This window comes from Fringilla coelebs (assembly GCF_963513975.1).
Source record: "Fringilla coelebs genome assembly, chromosome: 7".
NCBI lineage: Eukaryota > Metazoa > Chordata > Aves > Passeriformes > Fringillidae > Fringilla > Fringilla coelebs.
In genome coordinates this window covers 33,673,190-33,696,292 of record NC_140035.1, presented here as the reverse complement: position 1 = coordinate 33,696,292, position 23,103 = coordinate 33,673,190, and the positions used below count along the sequence as shown (strand labels likewise).

General features: G+C 43.5%; 1 protein-coding gene across 1 annotated transcript in view; it reads right to left on the bottom strand.

Moving 5' to 3' along the window:
• The window catches only part of UNC80 (unc-80 homolog, NALCN channel complex subunit), a gene marked incomplete at both ends in the record, with an annotated part of 122,590 nt that overhangs the window by 37,650 nt on the left and 61,837 nt on the right, over positions 1-23,103 (bottom strand). Inside the window, 16 exons of the mRNA XM_084209398.1 lie at positions 511-779; positions 2,115-2,295; positions 4,291-4,392; positions 4,729-4,818; positions 5,704-5,798; positions 6,418-6,601; positions 7,344-7,430; positions 8,941-9,041; positions 10,433-10,576; positions 11,070-11,201; positions 12,576-12,762; positions 13,285-13,416; positions 13,785-13,966; positions 17,560-17,698; positions 18,406-18,513; positions 20,565-20,762. Of these exons, the coding sequence (XP_084065524.1) occupies positions 511-779; positions 2,115-2,295; positions 4,291-4,392; positions 4,729-4,818; positions 5,704-5,798; positions 6,418-6,601; positions 7,344-7,430; positions 8,941-9,041; positions 10,433-10,576; positions 11,070-11,201; positions 12,576-12,762; positions 13,285-13,416; positions 13,785-13,966; positions 17,560-17,698; positions 18,406-18,513; positions 20,565-20,762 (2,331 nt within the window). The remainder of the gene's footprint in view (positions 1-510; positions 780-2,114; positions 2,296-4,290; positions 4,393-4,728; positions 4,819-5,703; positions 5,799-6,417; positions 6,602-7,343; positions 7,431-8,940; positions 9,042-10,432; positions 10,577-11,069; positions 11,202-12,575; positions 12,763-13,284; positions 13,417-13,784; positions 13,967-17,559; positions 17,699-18,405; positions 18,514-20,564; positions 20,763-23,103) is intronic.

The window sequence follows — 23,103 nt, the reverse complement described above, 5'->3', positions numbered from 1 at the left end:
TTTCACATTTCTGTGTGGAAGTGCAGAGAAAGGAAAACAGACTTTATTTACTTAACACAATGGAGAACAGAAAATTTAGTAATTTACTCAAGTAGGAAATAGAAAGCTAATTTGGGCCATCCCACTGTTGCCTTCTTGGGGAATCTAAAAGCTCTCATGAGGACTCAGCAGATCGACGTTTCCCTGTTGGCAATTCCATCGTGGAATCCCAGGGTGGTTGTAAGGGACTTTAAAGCCCATCCAGCTCCACTCTGTGCCATGGGCAGGGGACACTTTCCATTATCCCAGGTTGCTCCAAGCCCTGTTCAAGCTGACCTTGAACACTCAGAGGGATGGGACAGCCACCGCTTCTCTGGGCAACCTGTGCCAGGACCTCAGCACGCTTGGAGGGAAGAACTCACGGGAAGTTCTTCTCACGGGTAGAATTTCCTGCCAAGGTCTGACCTGCAGCTGCTCCCTGTCAGCAGGACACAGCAGCATTCCCTGGGATTGCTCCTGGGCATGGCTCACCTGCAGCATGCTGGGCAGCACCCACTGGTACCCGCTGAGGGAGAAGAGGTGGTTGAAGTGCACGGCCGTGTTGATGACGGTGGCAGCGTACTGCCTGAGCAGGGCACTGTCCTCGGGGTGCAGGATCAGGGCACCGTTGAATACGTTCAGGAACAGCATGATCTCATCCCCCCATGGGAACTCGCTGGGCATGCCAAGGAACATCTCTTCCAGCAGCTTAATCCACAAGCTTTTCTGCAGGGTATCTAGACCAAAGAGCTCTTTGCCGGCTGCAGGAGAGAAGAGCAATCAACAGCAGTCAGCTCTGTCCACCACAGCCAGCCTCACCTCACTGCAAAGAACCATCCCACAGCAATGACCACAACCATCCCACAACCATCCTTCTGCTTTTTAAAAATTACTTCACCCATCCTTTGTTTCTTTAAGTGCCCACGGGGCTTAAGCAAGCCTCGACTGAAAGCATCAATATGAAGACGAAGAATGGTAAATATCACATAGTTTATTAATCTGCTGGTTGGACACTCTTCCATTAAAAGTGGAAGATCTGAGCTTGGACATGCATCATCTGCCCCACACAGAGGCTGTGCAGATTTATGTTCAGGTTTTATGTCCCAGGTGTCCCACACATTACAGGAAACTGATGAAGGGTTACAATAATGCTTCTGAAATCAAGTACCTTTGGGGCTGGTACAGAACTGCCAATGCTTAGCACTGAGCAACAATGGCCTATTTAACCTATTTAACATCAGGCTGGAAACCCTGCATTACATCCAGAGCAAAGTTTCCGTGTGGACTGTTTCTTTATCCCTGCTGCAGAATTTGCTCATTCTTCCTTGGATGTTGACTGTTTCCTCAAAGCAGATGGCAAAGGACTTTGAGCAATCCTTTTTTGGTAGTCTCATGCATAACTTTAATACTCAATTAAAACTTATTCTCATTTGGGTCCAAAGCAAGTAGTCTTGCCTGGAGAATTCTAACAGTGAAGCCCTTTCTGCTGCTGTGCTTGCAAACCAGCAGCTCTGTATCAGTTTCCCTAGGAAGAGATTCATCAGCTTCCGGAAAAGCTGCAAGCCTGTGTGGTTCTAAGGCAAATGAAGCACTCACTGTGACACCTTTTAAGGGGCTGGAACAGAGTCTAGACGGAGTTAAGAGGAATAAAGAGGATATTTATGGAAGAGCCTTCAAAGGCCACACCCTGGCAGTACCTGAGCCACAGTTGTGGCTCTGCCTGGATGGCTCCAAGATGGAACAAAAGAGGGCTTTGTCACAAGATCTAATATTTTTATAAGTTTTGGTCTGTTAGCATATTGGAGCTAATTGTCCAATTACAGCTCCAGCCCATGCAGCCCCATCCTTCTTGTTTTTCTCTCTTCAGCCCATGTTGTTTGTGCTCTTGGGGCTGAGATTTGGATCAGTTGTCCTTGAGAAGGAATTGTTTTGTCTCCCTGCTCTGTGAAGAGAGCTCACCATCCCCTCATACAAAGCCCAGACCCCACACTAAAGCAGCACAGAATCTGAAAACCATAAAAGCTAAACCCTGAGGCATGAAGTGAACCCCTGTGTGCCTTGTCCAGCCCTCCAGGAGAGCTGCCAGGGCACCATACCTTGGGGGTCACTGAAGAGCGAGAACTCGGCGTCGATGGCGCTGCGGGGGAAGGAGGGCAGGCGGAGCAGGTCCTCCTGGAGCATGGACACGTGGGACTGCTTGTGGGCTGGAGGGATCTTCTGGGTCAGTGAGATCAGGAACAGCACCCGCCCCACCTCCTCCAGCTTGCGGGTGAACACCTGGCAGGGAAGAAAAAGAGACCAAGACCTACGTCAGCCTAGTCCAGAAACTTTTGAAATGTCCATGACTTCAGCAGGTCCATTTCTAAGCCTTGCTCTTGATGAGATTTCTGGTGTTGAGATGACTCTGAGGTTTTAGAAAGCCTTTTTTTCCCCAGCCTCAAGACTGAAGAAGAAGACGGGATTCTTTGGCTCTCATTCTCAAGGTTGTTTATATTTTTTATCTCTAACATTTTTTCTCTAACCCGCCGAGGTTTGTCTGGCAGGTCAGGTTGAGGTACAGACCACCCTCAGGGTGGTGTTATCTTTTTATACTAAAAACTATGTGTATTTTTTTAAATAATTTTTTAATACTTATTACTTATGTTAGACAGTCTCTAAATTAATCCTGAAGTGCTACTATCACAGTAGAAGATGGAGGCTAAGAAGAAGTAGGAGGAAGGATAGACACGCCTAAATTCTTCTATTTTGCTTCTTAAATCTTCATTCTAAAATTCCAAAATTCTACTTTTCTGCTTTGGGATAAATTCACTATTATTTTATTCAAACTCTCGTGGTTTGTAACTCTTTGTACAAAGTTGGTAATTGTTTCTGTGGGTTAAAATCGAAGGCACAGTTGTTTTTGACTCTGTGCTAAGGTTTTTGAGCTCTCTGTTAGGGTTTTGAGTCCTCCAGGGCAGCTAGAGGAATTTCTTGGGTTCCAACAGCTCTGATCCAAGGGATGCTGCACTCATGGCTCAGAGGATCACGGTGAAATTGACAGGGCTGGTGCTGCACCCTCTCTCTAGAATTTGTGTGCCACTGTTCTCCTGCCCAGGTCTCAAAGGTGGATTGTGTTTGTTAAAATGGTTCTAACAACACTTTCAGTCTTCTGGAGGACCCTAAGTGCTTGGGGAACAATTTTCAACTTTGCCATGGGTTTTTCTGTAGATTAATGTAGGCCCCAAGGTGGTCAGAGAAACCAACCCCAAGCTGAAATCCACATGTTTGTATTTCCCCTCTTCAAGGCCCCAGACTAGAGTCAACCAGAAGCTGGAATTGCTATCTACCGAAGATATCTGGCCATAGAAAGTATACATATAATTGCAAAAGAAAAGCAGTCAATAAAACAAAGCAAGTACTTCTCCAAGTAAAAAAAGTACTTTTTTTGCTGCATGGTGGTGGTTACTACAGTGTTGCTTTCTTTGCTGAAGCTGGATGTTTTCCAGCAACATCTTGCATGACTAGAGAGAGGCTAGCAAATGTGTGATACAAGTTTTGACCTTAGAAATATTTTGGGCTCTGGGTGCTCTAAATGTAAAAATGTGCAAAGCAAAATAATGCCCTGACAAAAATGTGAAGCCCATTTAAATATTTTTGGATCATGTAGAGTGTATTAAACTCATTTATTTGTGGGACACCACCTAGAACCAGAGTAATTTCTGTTAGAGAAGCAACCAAGTTGATCCCAAATAATTTCAGATTTTTATTGACTTTCTACTGACAGATGCAGGACATAAAATATTGTTCTATTCTGTGCCATACACATATAAGATGGCATTGACTTTATTTTCCATTATTTTAGCTTCTAGTAGCTCTTAAGCAGCTTTATAGCTGCCTTTTATAACTACTCATGATGGTATTTTCCTATTCTCAGTAAGAACACAACTACAATAGCTGTTTTTTGCCTACAAAACCACAACTGTTAATACTAAATGCATAATGCTTAGGCACATTCCTGCATCCTTCTTTAAATTCTCTGCAAAATGATCCACCTAAAAGGAAACTGGCTGGACAAAGTTGGGGAGGGGGGAATTCACATCCCACTCTAATCTTCCTGCAATAATGTACAGAATATATGGCCCCAAGGCAGATTTCACCCTGGTTGCTACTTCTGTAGCAAAGCTCTTGATCTGCATATCTGCATGCAGCATGAGGGAAAGCATTTAAAAGGGAAAAAAAAATATATTTTCAGGGTTTGTTTCTAGTTAGAGGTATTTGGTGACAGTGAGTTACCTGTTTCTGAATGAGCTCTTGACCCTTTTCTGGATGCATCTGCACCAGGTTGAGCTGGGGAGAAACCGACCTCCGGAAAGGATAAATATCACGGACGTAGGTCTGCCAGGAAAAAGTGTATTTTAAACAAATGCAATCACTATGGCATCACCCAACAGAATGGAAAAAAGGGCCCTTCAGCCCTTTCTGAAGGGCAGGGGCTTTCACACAGTGTCAGGCATCATGAAAGACCACAAACAGAAGAGAAATTTTATCTGTTCTAAAAAAACTTCTGCCTCTTCCCTCTTCTCTCAATTTCCAACCTTTTACCACACACAGCTAAAGATGTGATGCCCACAGACAGAACTGTATTTATAGGCTGTTTGTTCTCCTTTAGATAACCCTGATGTTTAAAAAGAAACAAGATGAAAAGTCACATGGACTTGATCTTTGGCTTACCTTGTTGTAATGAATGAGATTCCAACGCTTATCCATTAAAAAATAATGAGAAGACTGAGTTTCAGGTATGTTAAAAAACTCCAAACACTCCTGAAAAGAAAGAAATCAAAACATCCTGTTACTTTTTAGTTGTTTTGTACAAATACCACAACATCCAAAAGAAGAATATCCATCTAATAATCTATAAAGGCATGAACATGCATGCCTCAATCAGACTGGCACACTGTTGTGGCTTTAATTAATTATTTCTTTTGTTAATTATGAAGTACCTGAGTATGTTTGTGATAATCCAGGTATGCTGACTTCACAATCCCGAAGACTGGTAATAATTATCTTGATATCTTAATATCATACATATTTGTCTGACTGGATGAGTCATATGGGCCTGGATATTTATCAAGATCTAGTGATAGGTGGTATGCAGAGACACTGGAGTTCTGGCACTTCAAAACACTGAGATGTGATTCCCAGTAAAATTAACATAGTCAGACAAACTGAAGGCTTTTACAAATCTGTTTCCTATATGGCTCAATTAAAACCACCCAGGAAATTTTTGGCAGAAGGAGAAACTGACCGCATAGCTCCTGGATACCAAAATATTGTTGTGGTTACTGAGCCATCATTTTCACTCTGCTCTTGATCAGTATCTCCTTCTAGCGTTGATAAAACCAAACATTTAAATGATTTGTGTATTTATCAAAAATATACAGCAAATACCCAACAAGCTGCAGTGTCTCCAAATGTAGTTGCATTTGTGAGATTTGGGATTTCTGTGAGTTCAGAGCATTTCTATTACCCTTAAACATGGGATCCTGTTTATTGCAACCAAGCTCCCCTCACAGGGAGACAGACATCCCTGTGAGAGAATTTCCCTCCCTGACACTGAGACAGGATGATCAGGAAGAATGGATTGCTGGCATCCAGGTATGGCAGGTAAATGTCAGCAGTTTGTCCAGCTCAAACACTCACTCCTACCTTCAGGAGAGCCTCAAACTGTGTGTCCTCGTGGACTGGTAACTGCGTTGGGATGTCACACTCATTCTGTCCGTGCACAACAAGGGTTTTTGTGCCTGGAGGAAGAAAAGTTGTTGCATTCTCCCTGGCCTCTTTAATTAACTCAGTTTCAAGAGACTGCCCAGGGAGGAAGAGTGGTACTTGAAATTCATTCCTGGACAGGCAGACTAAGTGAGTCCTGTCTGGAACCATTAACCAGTATTAACACATTCTCCCACTTCCACAGTTTAATGAGAAATTGAGTTGTTCTTAAAGGATGAGCTGACTTTAGCAGCAGCTGTCAGCTCTGAGGAAGAAACAGACACAAAAGGTCAAACCTGTTTATCAGCAAGATATCTCTTGTGTGACTCATGATGCCCAGAGTCTGAATGGCAGAGTTTTACAATGATGCTCCTCCAGCCTTTCACAGCCCAACTGGCACAAAGCTCTAGGCTGAAATCCTGTTCTAATTCACTTTCTGTCTGCTTCTTTTAGAGCTCTTAAAATGGTTTTCTGAATCTCAAGGAATCAGCAGTAGAGTTTACTGACTGAATACTCAACTAAAGGAAAATTGCCTTAAAATATGCAGCCATTTGTAACAGGTTTTTTTCCGATCCAATTCTGATGTATCCTACTTTTGGTAAACTGGGCCATAAACTTTGAAGTGAAGGAAATTTAAAGACTTATTTCTTATACCTGGCATTGAGGCAGTCACCAGCAGCTTCACTTCACACTGTTCCTTCTTCATGGTCTGTTTGAGATCCTTGAAGAACAGTCCTTCAACATAACCCACCACTTCCCAAAGGAAGGTGAGAGTGGCAGAAATGGCATCCATGCCCCATTCACATGGAGTCCGTACAAAATACATGATCAATCCCACCTGCAGGTAAGAAGTAAGAGGAATATCAGGTTGTACATGCTTTTTAAAATGTGCAGAGCATTGTATAAACACAGATTAACAGTATTGCTCTACCTTTCTTCATTCAGAGGGATAAACTCATTAAACTTTCATCCTGAAATTTTTATACCTATTAAAGAACAATCTGCCTGTAATATTCTTCCTTTTTCTAGAGATCATGCGGACTGGGGGCAAAAAGTACTCATGCCTTAAGCACCACTGCAGATGAGGAGAAGGGAGAATGTCTGCAGTTAGAGATTTCCTATTCTTTATGCCCTGAAGTGCTGCCATGTAGACAACTCACAAACTACAGAAGGCTCCCTGGAGAAGCATACATCTTACCTGCTTCACCTCCCAACTACATTTGTCCACAGTCTTGAAAGAAGTTGCTAGATCTGCTCCAAGCTGACTGTCTATCAGCAAAGCACTTTCTGTACCCAAATTAAGTAAAATAATTAAAGGTTTCTGGTGCTGGGACCCTTCTAATTGTCTTCAACTCATTGGCTGAGGTTCAGTTCAGAAATCCATGACAGGCTGCTTAGGGGTTCAATGAAATGTTCCTTTTTCTCTCCCAGAAGGCCAGAAAGGCTCGTGGAAACCTGGTGGCTTGCACCCACAACCAGGAGCAAGTATGAGCTATATTAGAAAAATCAAGTGTGTTTATTGCACACATGAAGGCAGAGGAGAGATTCTGGGCTGCACAGTGGGCCCACAAGCTACTCACCAAGTAGTTAAAGAGGATATGAGATGTCTGGGCAGGAAAGTCTCCAATGTTCAACAAAAGCTTCCTCAGCATATACATCAGCTCATCCTGGAAGAAAAGCAAAAGTTTTTTCTTCCCACCAAAAAGAAGAACAGATTTCTCCCTTTTGTCCTTTCTTGCTTTGTTTCTCCCCATTTTTCCACAGTCCCTTTTCCAGCTTAGTCTCTCAGCACATGAAGTAAAACTATACAGCTGTTACTGCTCTCACATATTGCAAAATAAGGCCCAGGGCCCTGCACCCAGACCAGTGTCTCCCATTTTACCTCAGAGAGGCCAGTACCTCCTGTTGCAATTTGTGCTGACTGTAACACTCCTGATTGTGCACTGCTGTCCCTGTGATTATCCCAGATAACCTCTGAATTCTGGTTCATCTCGCCTCAACAGCTGTGGCTGTGGGGTGGGAAGAGTGGGCAGAATCTATCTTCCCTTCTTTTGGAGACTGCCTGCCTTAAATGTGGGCTAAAATATTCCTCATGGTGTGAAGGGATTATAGAAGGGACAGAATCTCATTCCTTGTCAGCTGAGAGAGACAGATAGTATCACAAATGTCTTCTATGGCCCTTATCCTCCAACCCCACAGCAGGTTTGAGCCAGTGTTGTAGGTGTGGATATGCACAGGACAATCCCTATCAGTGATACACCTGTAGGGAAATACACCTGTTCTCTGTGTTATGTACTTGTGCTTGCATGAAAACATGGTGAAACAACAGCTTGAAAAGGCTCAGAGGCCTCTGAGGCTGGAAAGATGACAACTTTCTTCTCAAAGGTATTGAACAAACCTCTCTGACCAGAGATGGTGTGGATGCCCCATCCCTGGAAGTGTTTCAGGGGAGATTCAGAGGGGGTTTGAGCAGCCTGGTGCAGTAAAAGGTATCCCTGCCAATGGTGGGGGGCTGGAAGTAGGTGATATTGAAAGTTGCTTCCAACCCAAACAATTGTGTGGAACAGACATGACCTTCTGACTTTAAATGAAAGCTTTGTGGGCAGTGGCTGAGAAGTCTCAGGAACAGTAAGTCCACCAACACCTGCTTGCTCAAGGAACAAAAGGACAACCTTTCCTGACACTTCTCAGGTTTAATATTAATTTTAGAGTCAGTTCTTAGGTAGTGGCTTGAAAGCTGAGGCCAGTGATACTATTGATATCCTACACCAAATATGCAGCTGAGAAAGTGATATGGAGAGCCTCCCTGCCTTCTACACGGTCAGAACCAGCATGCCTTTCTTCCACAAATCTTGGAAGCAGTCTAATGAGCCACAGAGACACAATGCCACCCCATCTTTCAGAGACCCTGAATAGAGTGGCATGAGTGAAGGCAACGCTGCCTATGCCATGTTCACTAAACAGCTGCTCAGAGCTTGGCTGGGAGCTTTGCTTGGCGGTGATGAATCAGCCGTGTCCTGTTTACATCAGGGGACAAGGACTGAAGCCAAATGATGGCATGCTGCATTACAATAGCAAATGTTCTTTCTCCAGTGATGTCCCTGAAGTGCCTCTGCTGGCAGCTGTGCCCCCCTGCTCTGAGGAGCTGTGCCACTGCTGGGCAGGGGCAGAGGGTACCTGTCGGTTGCTGATGGTGAGCTTCTCCAGGAAGTGGCGCAGAACTGTAGAGGGGTCCTCAATCAAGCAGTTCCACAGGACCTGCTGAGCAACAGCACTGACTGTGAGAGAGAAAGGAGACCAGGTCAGAACCATCTCTTGGAAAAGCCATGAACTGCTATACTTAAAAAAACCTTCCTAGTCCTCTTCCTTCCTCTGTCACATTTTATACTGAACACCCAAGACACCATTTGATGCACTGGAATTCCTGGTAACCAGTGCAGTGACCACAGTAATAATAATCACAGGTTTAATATTTGAACCTTTCCTAACTTCTGGTGATATGACATGAAGCACTTCACGACTGTTAAGGAATGATAAAGAAAAAACTGACTGGATTTATAACTCCAGATGGACAAAATCCAGCAACTGAGAGATATAAATTCATGTAGTTTGTTTTGTTTGTGCACATAAGTTCAATTTTATGGTGATTCATAGAATGATTTGATCTGGTGTTGGTGAGGAGTACTAGATAGCCAGCAGGGAATTGTGTTGATGATCAACTCCCTGAAGTGCAATTAATTGCAATTCTCTGAAGGTCAAAAACAACATAGAATTGTTCATTAATTTGTTTTCAGTACTCAGCTCCTGATCACAAAATCACACATACATTGCTTAGAGGGCTGGCTACATACAGCTAAAACTGAACACAAAATGTAAGAGGAAGTTAAATCCACAACTAGCTGACACGATGAGTGAGAGATGAAGGAAGCAGAACAGCCCACCATGTATTACCCCTTTCAATAAAACAAATACAAATAAATGTACTATTAATTTACAAAGACATCATAGACCATGACCAAAATGTTCAGGCTGTGTATAGGTGGCTTTCTGCTTGTCAGAGGAACACAAAAATATGAGTGGGAATAGATCTCCAGAGGTCTTCAGTCCAAGCCCTGCTTGGAGCAGGGCTGTCACCTACACTAGGTATGGTAACCATAGCTATGACTAGCCAGGGCTTGATAACCCCTGTGCATGGAGAATCAACAGAAATTATGCTCCTGGTGATTAATTTCCTTCATAACTTCTAAACTGAGCTTCCCACATTGTAAACTCTAAGTCAGTGCTCTTCTAACTCTTTGTTTCCTTTGAATCAAATGATCAAGCCCAGCTCCTACAATTCCTCCTCAAAGAACACTTGTGTTAGGCCTCTCACCATCCCCCCACTAGATTTTTTTCAGCTTCTCAATATTTCTTTTGGGCCTCTTGCCATCCTTGTATCCCCCCAGTAGATTTTTTTTTTCAGCTTCTCAATATTTCTTTTGAATTAGGGGCATTTTTAGGGTCCCGAAAGGGCAAAAGCCCCTCAATGCCAAACATAAATTATGTATAAAATAAAAAGGAAAAACCCTACAAAGGTACATTTCTATTGCAAATCTACATTCAAACTGTTTTGAAAGTGGTTCTGCCATCCTTGAGCAGCAATGCCTTGAAGTTTAATCGAGGTCAATACCAGCTACTCCATCCTCCCGGACTTCTCCATCCTCCATCAGATGGACGATGGGGAGCACTGCGGCACAGATGCATGCTGGAAACACAGCCTGGGGCGGCTGGGGCACGTGGTGGTTTGGAGTGTGCTCTGTAGTGTGTTCTTCATCTGGAGCAGTGAGAGGAAGAGGAGTTAGGGAATACACTGTGCTACTATCCAGGCAGGTTAGACAAACATTTCTGTTATGGCTCTACACGCAGAACAAAGATCAGAACACTGTTCACTCTGCAAGCATGACAGGTTTGCTGCTACCACCAGGGAGAAATGGAGCCTCCAGCCACTTTCTTAATCGAGAATTTTCACTGTAAATATGTAATTTTTAAATTTACATTTCTTTTCTTCAAGGCAACCCAGTTCCTTTTGCTAAAATCTCTTTATTTGCAGCTGGAGTGCTCCCTGTAGCACTACTCTCCAAGCAGAACACGAGAGGCAAGAAGCAGCAGAGGTAAATAAAATAACGAAGGGCAATAATTTATTATAAAGTAGCTCAAGCTTGGGAACATATTTAGCAAAAGGGAACACCAGAGCTTTATGGGTCAACAGGAAAGTCTTCCAGTGAATGAAATCCTAGGAGGGAACGCTGCAAAGTGAAGTCACCCACCTTCTGCACTGACAGCTGAGCGCACGGACCACACCGAGCCACGGCGGAAAGAATAATTCCTATGGGAGGTGCTGGAGGTGCAGGATGGGCTCACAGAGAGGCGGCGGGAGGCCAGGTTGGCAACTTCTTCTACTGACAAAGAGAATAGGAAACGTCAATCCAGGTCCAGCCAGCAGGATTCAGGGGAGTTTCTGAAGGACAGCAATTGCAACCCAGTCAGAATGCTGAAGAGTCAAGTCAGCTAACTGTGTCAGGAGACACAATTTAAAAGCTATCACTCAGATAGGTTATTTGTTCATGCTTTGGGAAACAGCAGAACATTGGTCCCTAAGAGTGTTCAGTGCTCTGGTGCGTCACATTTTAACAGAGAAAACCCTGAAAAATCCCTGGAAAAAAGCCCTGGGAAAAGCCCAGTAAAACCCAGAAAAAACTCTGGAAAAATCCTGGAAAACATCTGGAAAAATCCTGGAAAAGCCTCTGGGAAAAACACAGGAAAACCCCTGGAGAAAAAAGCCCATCAAAAAAACCTGGGAAAACCCTGGAAAAAACCCTGGAATAACTGCTGGAAAAATCCTGGAAAACCCTTGGAAAAAAGCTGAAAACCCCCTGGAAAACACTGGAAAAAATGGGGAAATCCCTGGAGAAACCCCAGGAAAACCTCTGGAAGAACCCCTATAAACCCCAGGAAAAAACTCTGGAAAAATCCTGGAAAACCTCTGGAAGAACACAGGAAAAACCCTGGAAAAGCCCCTGGAAAAACCTTTTCATCCACTCCCTGTTAGCCATCATTGTTGCTGGTACTTAGTTTTTCTTAAGAACTAGGATTTCTGCTCACAGATTTTCCAGTGTATGCTTGGATACTCTCTACTCACCCAATGGCACATACCTTGGAATGGCTTTAAAGAAGTCTTTGTGCTCTGTTAGCCTGGGCCAGTAAAACTCCTCACCCACAGACTAAGCTTACTGTGACTCGTGTCATGCCACTTAGGCTGTCTCAAAGTTTGGTACTGAGCTTGATCTGGTCATCTGGGCTCCTCCAATATTCACCACAAAAGTAGAAAACCCCAGGGGCAATTCAGTATATCCTAAGCTCTGTTTCTTAAGATAGATACAGCCAGAGAGCAATTCCTCCCACCCTTTATTATTAAAGAGTTAAAGTTAGGAAAGATGGATTTCATTCCTAGTGTTGCATATTCTCTTGTGTTAAATCCTGCAATAAACTGGGAGCTTTGAGACATTAAAGGCTGGCAAGTTCCACTGAAGTTGGGGCAGATGGGATCAGTGTCTTTATCACCCAGTAAGAACTCAATATATCTGAGATTCTGTCCCTTTTTTGGTACTAATTTTCAAATACACTTTTTCTCAATGACTTGGACTCGTCAACAAATGGACGTGGTTGGGACCTTCCTAACACTAAAAATCAATTTTCCTGGACATTGCAGTGCTGTGCATTTGTGGGAAATGCTCTCAGCTTGCTGGAATGCAGCTCCTGGTGCCAGAGCACACCTTCTTCCTCCTGCTCAGAGCTTGGTGTGCAGGATGGCTCGTAGCAGGCCTCCTGAGTGATGGGGATGGCAGTGATGAGACTGGCTTCCCTGCCCAGGCGCTTCTTCTCTTCCTCCTGCTGCAGGTTCTTCAGGATGTGCTCTGCTCGCTGATGGGAACGGGACACAGCTCGGGCAGAGAACGACTTCTGTGGGGAGCAAGAGAGAAGAAACACAGCCTGAAGCTGTTATTAAGGTGAACACAGATTTTCTGACAAAGGTTTCACCTCAGTGATGTTCAGCACCTCAGTTTCTACATATAAATCAGACTAGTGCCAGCTGAACAGAGATTCACCAGGAGAATTATTGGAAATGAACCTACAATAAGCTTTGGTGCAAACTCCTCCCAGGAGACACCATATGAACCAGTGCAGACTAAATTGTCTCTCAGGCAGTGAAAAAATCTTTCCTTGGAGAGAGAGAGCAGCTGTATGCTCCTAAGATCTAAGTCAGTGTCTCTCACAGGGATATGAGGTGCAGTTCAGTACCTCAGTGAACAAACAGAAAAGCTTGATGCCCACATAGAAAATTCTGTGTCCTACACTGACTATACTAGATTTTTTTCCCAGATGGGAAAGACAATCTCAGAGGTTAATCCACATCTTTCGGCTTAATTTACCACACACCTCTACAGAGAGGAATCAGTGCTTACTCTCAGGATGTCTGCTTACCGACTGATCTTCATTTATAGGGTCCTGCACACTCCCACTGCACTGAGGGACCCAGGGAGGGTCAAACATTGGCACAGATGGCATCCCCAGCACAGGAGAAGGCAGAGTGAAGTTTATACTTGGAGGAGGAATCTAAACAAAACCATGAAAGACATTTTGTTACAGCAAACTATTATTGTCAGTGTTGTTAATTGAACATGAGCACAAGTACCCAAGACATAAATTAACAAAATGCCAATTTTCCCACATCTGTATCTCACTGGACTTATAGCACCATGTATGACACTCATCTTCTCTCATATTTCCTGACCTGAGTCCCCATTTTATTCTCTCTATTTTATACAGGGCTTCTCCATACCACCTCCCCCACTAGTGAGACTTACATTCATTTTTTTTCCCTAAACAGAGTTTCAGGAAATTTCATGACAGTCTGTCATCACACATCTATCCCACAAGGCAAGCTGTAAATAGCATCATTAAGCTTCATGTGTCTTAACTACCTTGAAGATCTGCTGTGCTCCCTCTTCCATCCTTGGCCACACTTGATATCTGAACCTCCAGAGTGTGTGAAATTTAAGAATGGCATTCAGTCTTTGCACTGTTTCTGGGTGATGAAATTCGGACATCAGCATGTCAGAAACAGCCTCTGGCACTTTCACAGCACACAGCAGGAACATGGCAGCTGCAGGAAGAAAACAGCTGATCACCTGTGTTTCTCAATAATGTGTTTATTTGGCAAAGAAAAACTGCAGTTGTAAAAACCCACACCAAAAGAAAGCCCCCAAATAGGATCACCAATCTACCATGCCTAGAGAAAACTGCATTGTGCTTCATGAATCCAAGCACATGTGATTCCACCTTTTGGAGCCACACAGCATTACAGCTGAAGGTTGTAAATTCTTCTGGAAAACATGCTTTTTGAAATAGAGCATGCCTTTGATCTTCTCAGTCATGATTTGTTTAAAATAAGAACATCTCGTGAAGTAAAGGGACTAATTGAACTTGGCTTTCAAAGGTTCCACTTCCAAGTGATTTCTGTGTTGATTATTCAAGGCTGATTTAATAGAAACTCTGCCTTTAGTAGAAGCTCTGGAACAGGAGACAGAGCTCCAGCAGAAGTCACCTGGATATTTTCATGGGTAAAACCAGTTTTTATTTCAGTTTGGGCTCCATGCAATGATCCCACTCTGTCTCCATGACAAAGGACCATGCAAAACAGCATGATGGTAGCTGAGGCAGGACACTCCTCCTACCACAGAAGAGTTTATCTGGCCTTTCCACTACTTGGTGCACAGCTCTGGACATCCTTCCCCTCTCCATGAAGAATTGAGGTGACTCAGGCCAGACAAAGGTCAAGCAGTGAATTATCCCTGGTGCCAAATAAACAACTGAGTGTAAAACCAGGTGGGAGGAAATAAGCTACAGATTCCTGACTGAGAGACAGCCTTACCATCTATAAAAGCTACACAAATTTCTACAGAGACAGAAGTCTCCTACACACTCCCTGAAATGTACAGGGGATCTTCTCCTGCAAGGTCAGATGTGACCTTGGACTGGTCTGGTCAAATGGACCTTGGACCAGACACTTTCCCTGGAAATTGAGAGGAAAGATTCTGTGTGTAGCCCATCACCAGCTAGGTGGTAAGTACTTTGGATCTTAGCTGTACTGTTTCTTTGTGCACTGTGTGTTCTCCACTAGTAGTTCTTTTTGTTTTATTCCTGTGCAGCAAAATGTCTGTTTGAGATCGTATGTCTGTAAATTTTGTGTCTATTAAATAAATAATTATTCTATAATGGACAAAGTCAGCCATTATTAAAGAACTTGAGAGTGAGAGTGGGTTTGGGGTGCTGGCCACCCCAATAAAGCTATTGTCTGCTGCCAGAGGCCTGGGCAAAAGGCAGGGACTTATCTAAGCTCCCATCTCTATTTGTAATAGTTGCTTCAATGGAGCATATTTGAATATCAACAGACATAATTAAAGTACAGACTGATGGAGGCCAATGAATGCAGATGGTGTCTGAGGGGCACTGCAGGAGGCAGAAGCAGAGGGATTCCTGTTGCTGTGGGAGCTCAGTGGTGTCAGAGAATCCATGGCTTCTTTGACCAGCAGCTCGCTGCAGAGCACTGAAGACAATTTCTCTAGATTTGGTGGCTGCTCCTCCACAGTAGCAAGAAGACATTTGCCAGTGTTTTCTTCAAGGCTTATTCAGCAGGTGCCAGGCCCCAGAGCAGTGTTTTTGGGAGGCAGCATGACACTGCAGGACAACAAGGCTGCTCTCTGACTGCCTGGGCTCCTGGTGCTGCTCAGAATCTGTGGGGACCTTCAGAGAGCTCCTTCTGCTCTCTGATCTTCTCAGACTATCACAAGTCTTAGTAGGACACATGTAACAGGGTGAGTTCATTCTGATGCAACCAAGAACAGAAACAGAGCCTTGGGAGAGGTCAGCAGATGGTGCTGCAGTACATGAACGAGGCATTCTTTTCATCCAGCTTGTTTTTATCCAGTTTCTGTATCGCAGCACTGGGGGTTTTCAGGGTTTGACCTCAATGAATGCAATTTATGCTTGGGCTGTATTCACCTGCTACCAAAAAGAGCTACTAGAGACCCTCAAATGGATTTTGATCCTCCCTTCAGGAAAGGGAGAAGAAGGAAGGTGTATTTCAGAGGCTGCTTTGAAGCAGCAGCCAGCTAGCACTCCTCATCCAATTCCCTGTGGCCCATGCAAATTTTTCATTAGAATCACAGAATCATTAAGGTTGAAAAGGACCTCTAAGATCATGGAATTAAAAAATTATCCAAAATTATTCCCTCAGAAAGGGACTTGAAGTAGGGAAAGGAGTACTGCATCAGGCAGATTATTTCTTCATCTGAATCCGTGAAATAAATATCCTATATATCATATAGGCTCCTCATTCTTTCTGCTGTCCTAGCAGCATCTGTTACACATAAATATCTCACTTCAGGGACAAAAATTGTGCATTAAAAGTGCTGTGTTCTAGGTGATTGTACATTGTGCTTTACACTAGCATTAATACTTTGAATTGCTAAGGAAATATTTCTTCTGACACATCCTGTTTATTTTTACTCAGCTGGTCATTAGGTCAGTCATCTTTTGGCCAGGGGATAAACTCTAAACCTAGATAATTTCTATGGGAGAAGATCCAAGCTCACAGCAGGAAAATTCTTATTACTACTTTGCAACAGCATATATGATTTTATATTTTGTTGTAATAAATTTCATGCCACATGCAGAATTTCAAAGTACTGCTTTCACAGGTTTATGATGTCCTAATCATCTGTCTTAAAGATGCCTCTCAACTATGTGTCATCAGTACTTTAAAACCAAGTGGAAATGGAAAATTTAGATAGTACCAAACAATAACAGCACTTCATGAGCAATGCTGCTGTCTCCAAGCAACATGGGAATTTTCCTTACAGCCTGAGAGGAGCTATGACAGTTTCACTCTCGTTCCCTGTGTCAGTTTTTGTATGAGCTCTCAACTGTACTGATGCCTCAGGTTTTAGCTTTTATATTTTTCAGATTCTGTACTGCTTTAGTGTGCAGTTCTGAAATTTTAGGGGATGGTGAGCTCTCTTCACAGAGCAGGGAGACAAAACAATTCCTTCTCTAGCTGGGAACCAAGGACAAATGATCCAAATCTCAGGCCCAAGAACATAAACAACGTGGACTGGAGAGAGAAAAACAAGAAGGATGGGACTGCATGGGTAAAGCTGTAATTGGACAATTAACTCCAATATGCAAATGGACCAGAACTATAAAAGTGAGAGACCCCATGACCAGTTGTCCGTTTTGTGACCATTTTGGTTCATCTTGGGTGCAGCCCTGGCTGGGCTCTTGTGCTGCCCAAGGTGGATCCATTGAGGCCTTTGAATAAATCCCTACTTTATTCTTTAACTCTGTCTGGTCTCTGTTCCAGGTCAGCCTTCACAAGGCATCAGTACTAATATTTCCATGAGGCAACACACAGAATGCTTCAGTAGACTCTGGACAGGCTGAATCACTGTGTTTCCTCTGCCCACAAACCCAATTGAATACAAATACTAATTTTAATATTCTCCAAACATCAACCACATACAGGGCCTGAGAGAGTGCCCTCCTGATCCTTCTGACCTCCTCTTTTCCAGAGAGCACACAAAGGTCTATGAAAACCAACAAACCCTTGGTGCCATTCAAATTCCTTCACTACAAAACTGCCAAGTCCTGTGAGCTGTGCAGCCACAGCAGCCATCCTGAGTGGTGTGGTTGTCTCACCTGCTGCCCCAGCCATGTGCTCATCCACGCTGAGCAGGAGCTCCCAGGCTGCTGGCTGGATGTCCCCGTACATCTCCTCGGTGAGGATGGGAGCTGCCTTGATCAGCAGGGACAGAGGGGCAGGGGACAGGCTCATCACCTGCAACAAACCAAGCCATGCCTCAGGGCTGAGCCAGCTCTCCCCAGGGAAGAACACACACAGTGATTTGACCCTGGTTTTGGTCTGCAAATTACCCACCAATAACTTCTAGGTTCATCCCTTTCAGAAAATGCTCCACAGAGGGCACGTGGCATTCAGCCTATACTAAAAGGGAAGTTTTCCCAAACTAGTCTTTTACTTGTCCCTCACATCACCAAAACACCAAAAAAGAGGACAGAAGGAAAGCCAAATTCTCCCAAAGTGGTGCACAGCCAGCAATACATGTTCATTAAACTCTCACTGAGAACAGGCTGTTGCTTCTTCAGGAACTTTGAACAAGTAAGAAGAAAGAAAACAAATACTCTAAACTGACAGGCTACAGATTCACATATCTGTGAATTCTTTGGTTTTTTGTATCCTCAGCTCTGGTGCATATGGCACTATGGAAAGCCAGAGATACAGACTGTGATTTAATGGAGCTAAATGTTTAAAGGCTTCTTTGACCATGTTTCCTTAAGAGGTTTAAATTTAGTATTACTCAGATGTAAGGCTGAAGATGTAGGAAAAGATGTAGGGCTGAACTGATTAATATTCAGGAACAGCTCTTCCCATGGGCTTGGAAGTCCATACATATTTTCCCTCTTGTTGCATTTTAACCTGGCACCTATCTATCTACCTCCCTAACTAGCATATGGCCTAATCAGTACCTGATTCCTGATGTATTTTAGCATTCCAGAGTCCTTCTTCCCTTCCAAGTTGATATCAATCACCCTCTTCTTAAGAGAAGGAGTTCTCAAGCATGACTTGTCTGAGCACTGGAAGGAAATAAAAAGAAAGTGGAGTTCACTTTTGTATTTCTCAAAAATGTGGAAAAGGAGGTTATGTACAAGAGGAATTTCCATATACTAGAAACCATCTGGTACCAGAGCTGTGGCACAAAGCCTTGTTCTTTGCTGGACACAGGCCTAGTATCAGTGAGACAACACATTTCATCCAATTTTCTTCTACTTTTAACAATGCTTTTCCCAATAAAATCTTACAGCAGAAGTCAGTACACCAAATGAACAATGTGAATGTTCCCTGTGTAATCTTCACTGGTGGCACACCCATGTATTTAGTTAAGTAGGTTAGAGGCAAAAAGTCTACAGCTTCTCTCTAAAAAATTACCAATGGAAGTAATTCAGTGTACAGAATGATTCCTCTCGTGGAATCATAGAATTACTGATGTGGGAAAAGACCTCTAAAATCATTGAGTCAAACCACCAGTCTAGTGGCTGCCAAGTCCACCACTAAATCATGTCCCCAAGTGCCATATCCTTACATTTCTTGAGCCCTCCGGGGATGGTGACTCCACTGCCTCACTGGGCAGCCTGTGCCAGGGCTGGATAAACCATTCAGAGAGAAGTTTTTTGTAATATTCAATCTAAATGTTCCCTGGTGCAACTGAAATGGCCCTGAGGCCATTTCCTCTCAGTCATGTCCCTTGTTTCCTTGGAGCAAAGCTCAACATCCTCCTGTCAGAGAGTTTTGGAGACTGAGAAAGTCCCCTTGAGTCTCCTTTTCTCCTGGCTGAGCTCCCCCAACTCCCTCAGCTACTCCTGGTGCTCCAGCCCCTTCCTGATCTCCGTTCCCTTCTCTAGACACACTTCCATGTCTTTCTTGGACTATGAAAAAAGCAGAGACTGTCAGTTGCTCTCTGGAATTGAGGTCTGTGCAAACACCCTGCATGTATTTGTAGGAGACCTCACTGCCTCTCAAATTCTTTCTTCCTGCTGCTTCTTAGAAGCTTTGATGGTTCAGTGTATGATGAAATGCATATCTCTGTCTTGCAATTCAAAGTTAGAGATGAAACAAGCTAAAGAAATGCACAGTTCTTTTGCTACCTTTCGTGAAACATGCCAGCTACTCATCTCTTGCCTGCCTCCTGCAGAGGAAATGACTGCCTCTCTTTCTAAACAACTCCTGCTTTTCTGTGCTAGAGGAAAAATGTGGGGTTTACAGTTTTCAGGAAAGCAGAAACATCAGCTTCTGTTTCACCTGCTCTGTGCTTTATTCCATGAAAACTTCCCTCAGTTTTCTAACTTGACAGGAAACAAACAATCTCCTGGTTGATGAAGAAACATAATGAATTTTTTCCCTTCAAATGCCACTGCTAGCCTCTTTACCCAGCTGAAAGCTTCATGACAGTTCCATGAACACTTTTCTTTTCAGTGTTACTGCAAAGCAGTTGAATGGCTCTGCCATTACAATTATTCAGGATAACTGTAGTCTGCTTCTGCTGTGGTTTAACTGCTGACACAATTCAGTTGATGCCTGGGTGGGCACTTTCCTGAAAGCAGCAATGTATTTCCACTAAAGTTAAAAGTACACTTTTACATATAAAAAGGCACAAAGTTGTCTGCACACCCTGCTGAAATGGTCATTAAAAGGAGACAAGCATTAAAGACTAATGCATACAATTGTTGGAACAGCTGAGAGCTCAGACCTTAAAGAAAGAAACTACATAAGATTTTACAAGAATTTCAAGAGCGATTATTACTAACAGACAAGAAAAAACATGAACAAAAACACAATCCACAGGATAGTAAGTAGAGGCCACAAAAGAGCACTAAAATTGAAGTCAGATTGTAAGCTTTTTAAATGACCTTATCAGCAACTTAAGATTCATCCCAGTCAATACAGATGACATTCCTTACATAATGCTGAATTACTTAATTGCTGGGGTTTTTTACAGCAAAGCCAAGCTTAGGAAAACCTGCATTCATTTTGTCATGAAAGAACCGTGTGAGTACATCACACAATTTCCAAAGGCAACCGTGACTGTTTGGGCAAACCCTAAAACATTCTGCTTTTTCCATTTACTCACTTCCTTCTGCTTTTTGCCCCTTGCCACGTTGTTCAAAGTGCTGTTCTCTCTCAGGGAGTCCACTGTGTCCCCATAGAGCAGTTTGATGGCCCGGACAAGGCGGGCACAGGAGCGGCTGTGGTGGAGGTAGCAGTGGGGGTGACAGTAGTCAATGTGTGTGCAGATGAAACTTTGCTGGTTGCACAACAGGATCATAACCTGGAAATGAAAACATAAACAGTTACCTACAGAAAATGGAGCTACACAGGCAGGGGTTGGGACAGTCAAGCCAGCTTTTCCTCAGCCTAGCAAGGGAGGTGTGAAGCTCAACACAGCTTTAAAAAGGTATTTGTCTGTGTAGGTCTTCATACTGACAAGAGGTTTGCAAACTAGCTGAGCATGGCTAAAGAAATATTAGTGCTAACAAAGCAAAGGAATAGAGCTGCTATAAATGCTTGTATTTGGCCGGTGGCAAGGTTAAGGCTGAGGAAAACAGCATCCTCTCAGTTTGCAGAAAAGGTATTGTATCACCACTCTGAGATGAGAGCTTGGACTGGAAACCATCAACTAGCCAATTGTTAGTACAGCTGCAAACCCACCACGTGTGGGTGTTAGTTTCCTTCAAGGAGTGCAGGGGGAAATATCTCAGTATGCTCTCCAGTAGAAATAAGCTGTGTCAGTTGCTCTGTATGCTATCAGGCACACCCATCCAGCCCAGCTCCATGGTAGCTGGCTCAGTTGCTATTTTTACTAGTGCTGCCATATGGCAGCAAGGAGTAGTAAAACTTACCTAGAAATCAGGTAAATATTTTGGAATTTAGCTATTCTGAGCCCTGCTTTGCTGCAGAAACACTGGTATTAGTCCCTAAGATACTTAATTGAAGACAACCCTGGTAAGTCTACACTTGAGTGACCACTCTCTGGTGTAACTCAGATGGTTTCTTGCCAGAGGAGCAAAGCTCAGCCCAGCAGCTCTTTGTACATTGATCTTCACGTTACACACAAACCCAGCCTCTTATTAGCACTGAGGAAAGCACAGGCATCTCCAAGCCGTTCACACTGCAGGCCTTAAGAGATCTTTAGGAATCTTTGTCTTCCCCCCACAATCCATTGCAGAAGTACCCAGAACTACCAGAAGGAAGCTATCCCAATTTTCCATCCACTGTGTCTATGTCTGTGCAGCTGCAATCTGCTGGCTCTCTCTCCAAGGCTGCCACATCATTCTCAACCTTAAAATATTGAAGCTTAATCTAAAACAAATCTGTGTAATGTTTATGGCATTCCTGTGTTTGCCTCCTTGTTCTGGCCTCCTATAATTTTGGGGCCAATCAAGAATAACTCAATATTTGTATCAATGTGCAAATTGTATAGCAGCACTGCAGAGCTTCTACCAGCCTTTGGTCCACTCTTATAAATTGCTGTAATTTAGAGTAGTGAGGACACCAGACTCCCTAAAGGACAGGTAGAGGAAATGTTGGTGCCTTCATAGCAGCAATTGGAACCAGTGGTCCTTTGGAGTTGTTTGCTTGTGGGAACCAAGTAAAGCAGGCTTTTGTTTTGCCTGTAGTTTTAGTGACCATCAACCCACACCTTCTTTCTAACAAATGGGAAAAAATAGCATTGTCATGCAATATTAGTATTTGTGTGTCATTAACTGTACCAGGTGATTTTTCAAATTTTCCTTTCTCCTATACAAGTTAATCTCATGTAAAGTGAGACAAACCTCTCAAGTTTCTTTCAGAATTCATGAGTTCATGCAGCCTCCCACACTGAGCAAGGGCACCATGATGTATCTTAAGCTGCTAACTAGGGAAATTCCCTTATCCTCTAGTGATGCAGCATCTACTACATACACATGTGTCTAAAACACTCAATTTAGTACACTGGAATTTCCAAATGAGGTGTGACCATTACCAAGAGCATTGGAGTACTGGCAGAAAGCAGGGTAGTCCAGGGATTGATGTACTAGATTGGAAGACATAGCATTCAAGTTCCCTGCCCTGCCAGCCTCATCTGAAAAAGACAACTATCAAGAACTGTTTCTGACATCAAAGTACTACATTAAGTCTGTTCTTCCCCACACCCCATAGGAATGGGGCAGCTGAGAGCAGCCTATGTGAAATACCTGGGGAAAAAAAATGAAGATATCAAGTCAGTATTGACAGCTGTCATTCCCAAAAGCAACTCAGAAGTCAAAGGGTGTCTGTGCTCACACAGGAGACACACAGACACTCACACCATCAATCATGGCACAGCAATGCAGACTTGCCCACACTGACTTCTGGCAAGTCTAAATCACAGAGATTGCCCAGAGGGATGCCTTACACCCTGCACGACCAAACCCCACCTGCACTGTTGTACTGCCTGTCTGCTGGACAGAGTCAAAACTACACAACTATATCCCGGAGATCTGGTACATCACCTCAAGCCTTGTCTGTATTTGGAATTACCCTTGTTCAACAAGGCTCTGTTGGCTTACAGTAGCAGTTTCTAAAATGCCACTTCCCAGGGGCCCAGCTCACACTGTAGCCCATTCTATTGCTCTCCCTGAAACACACTC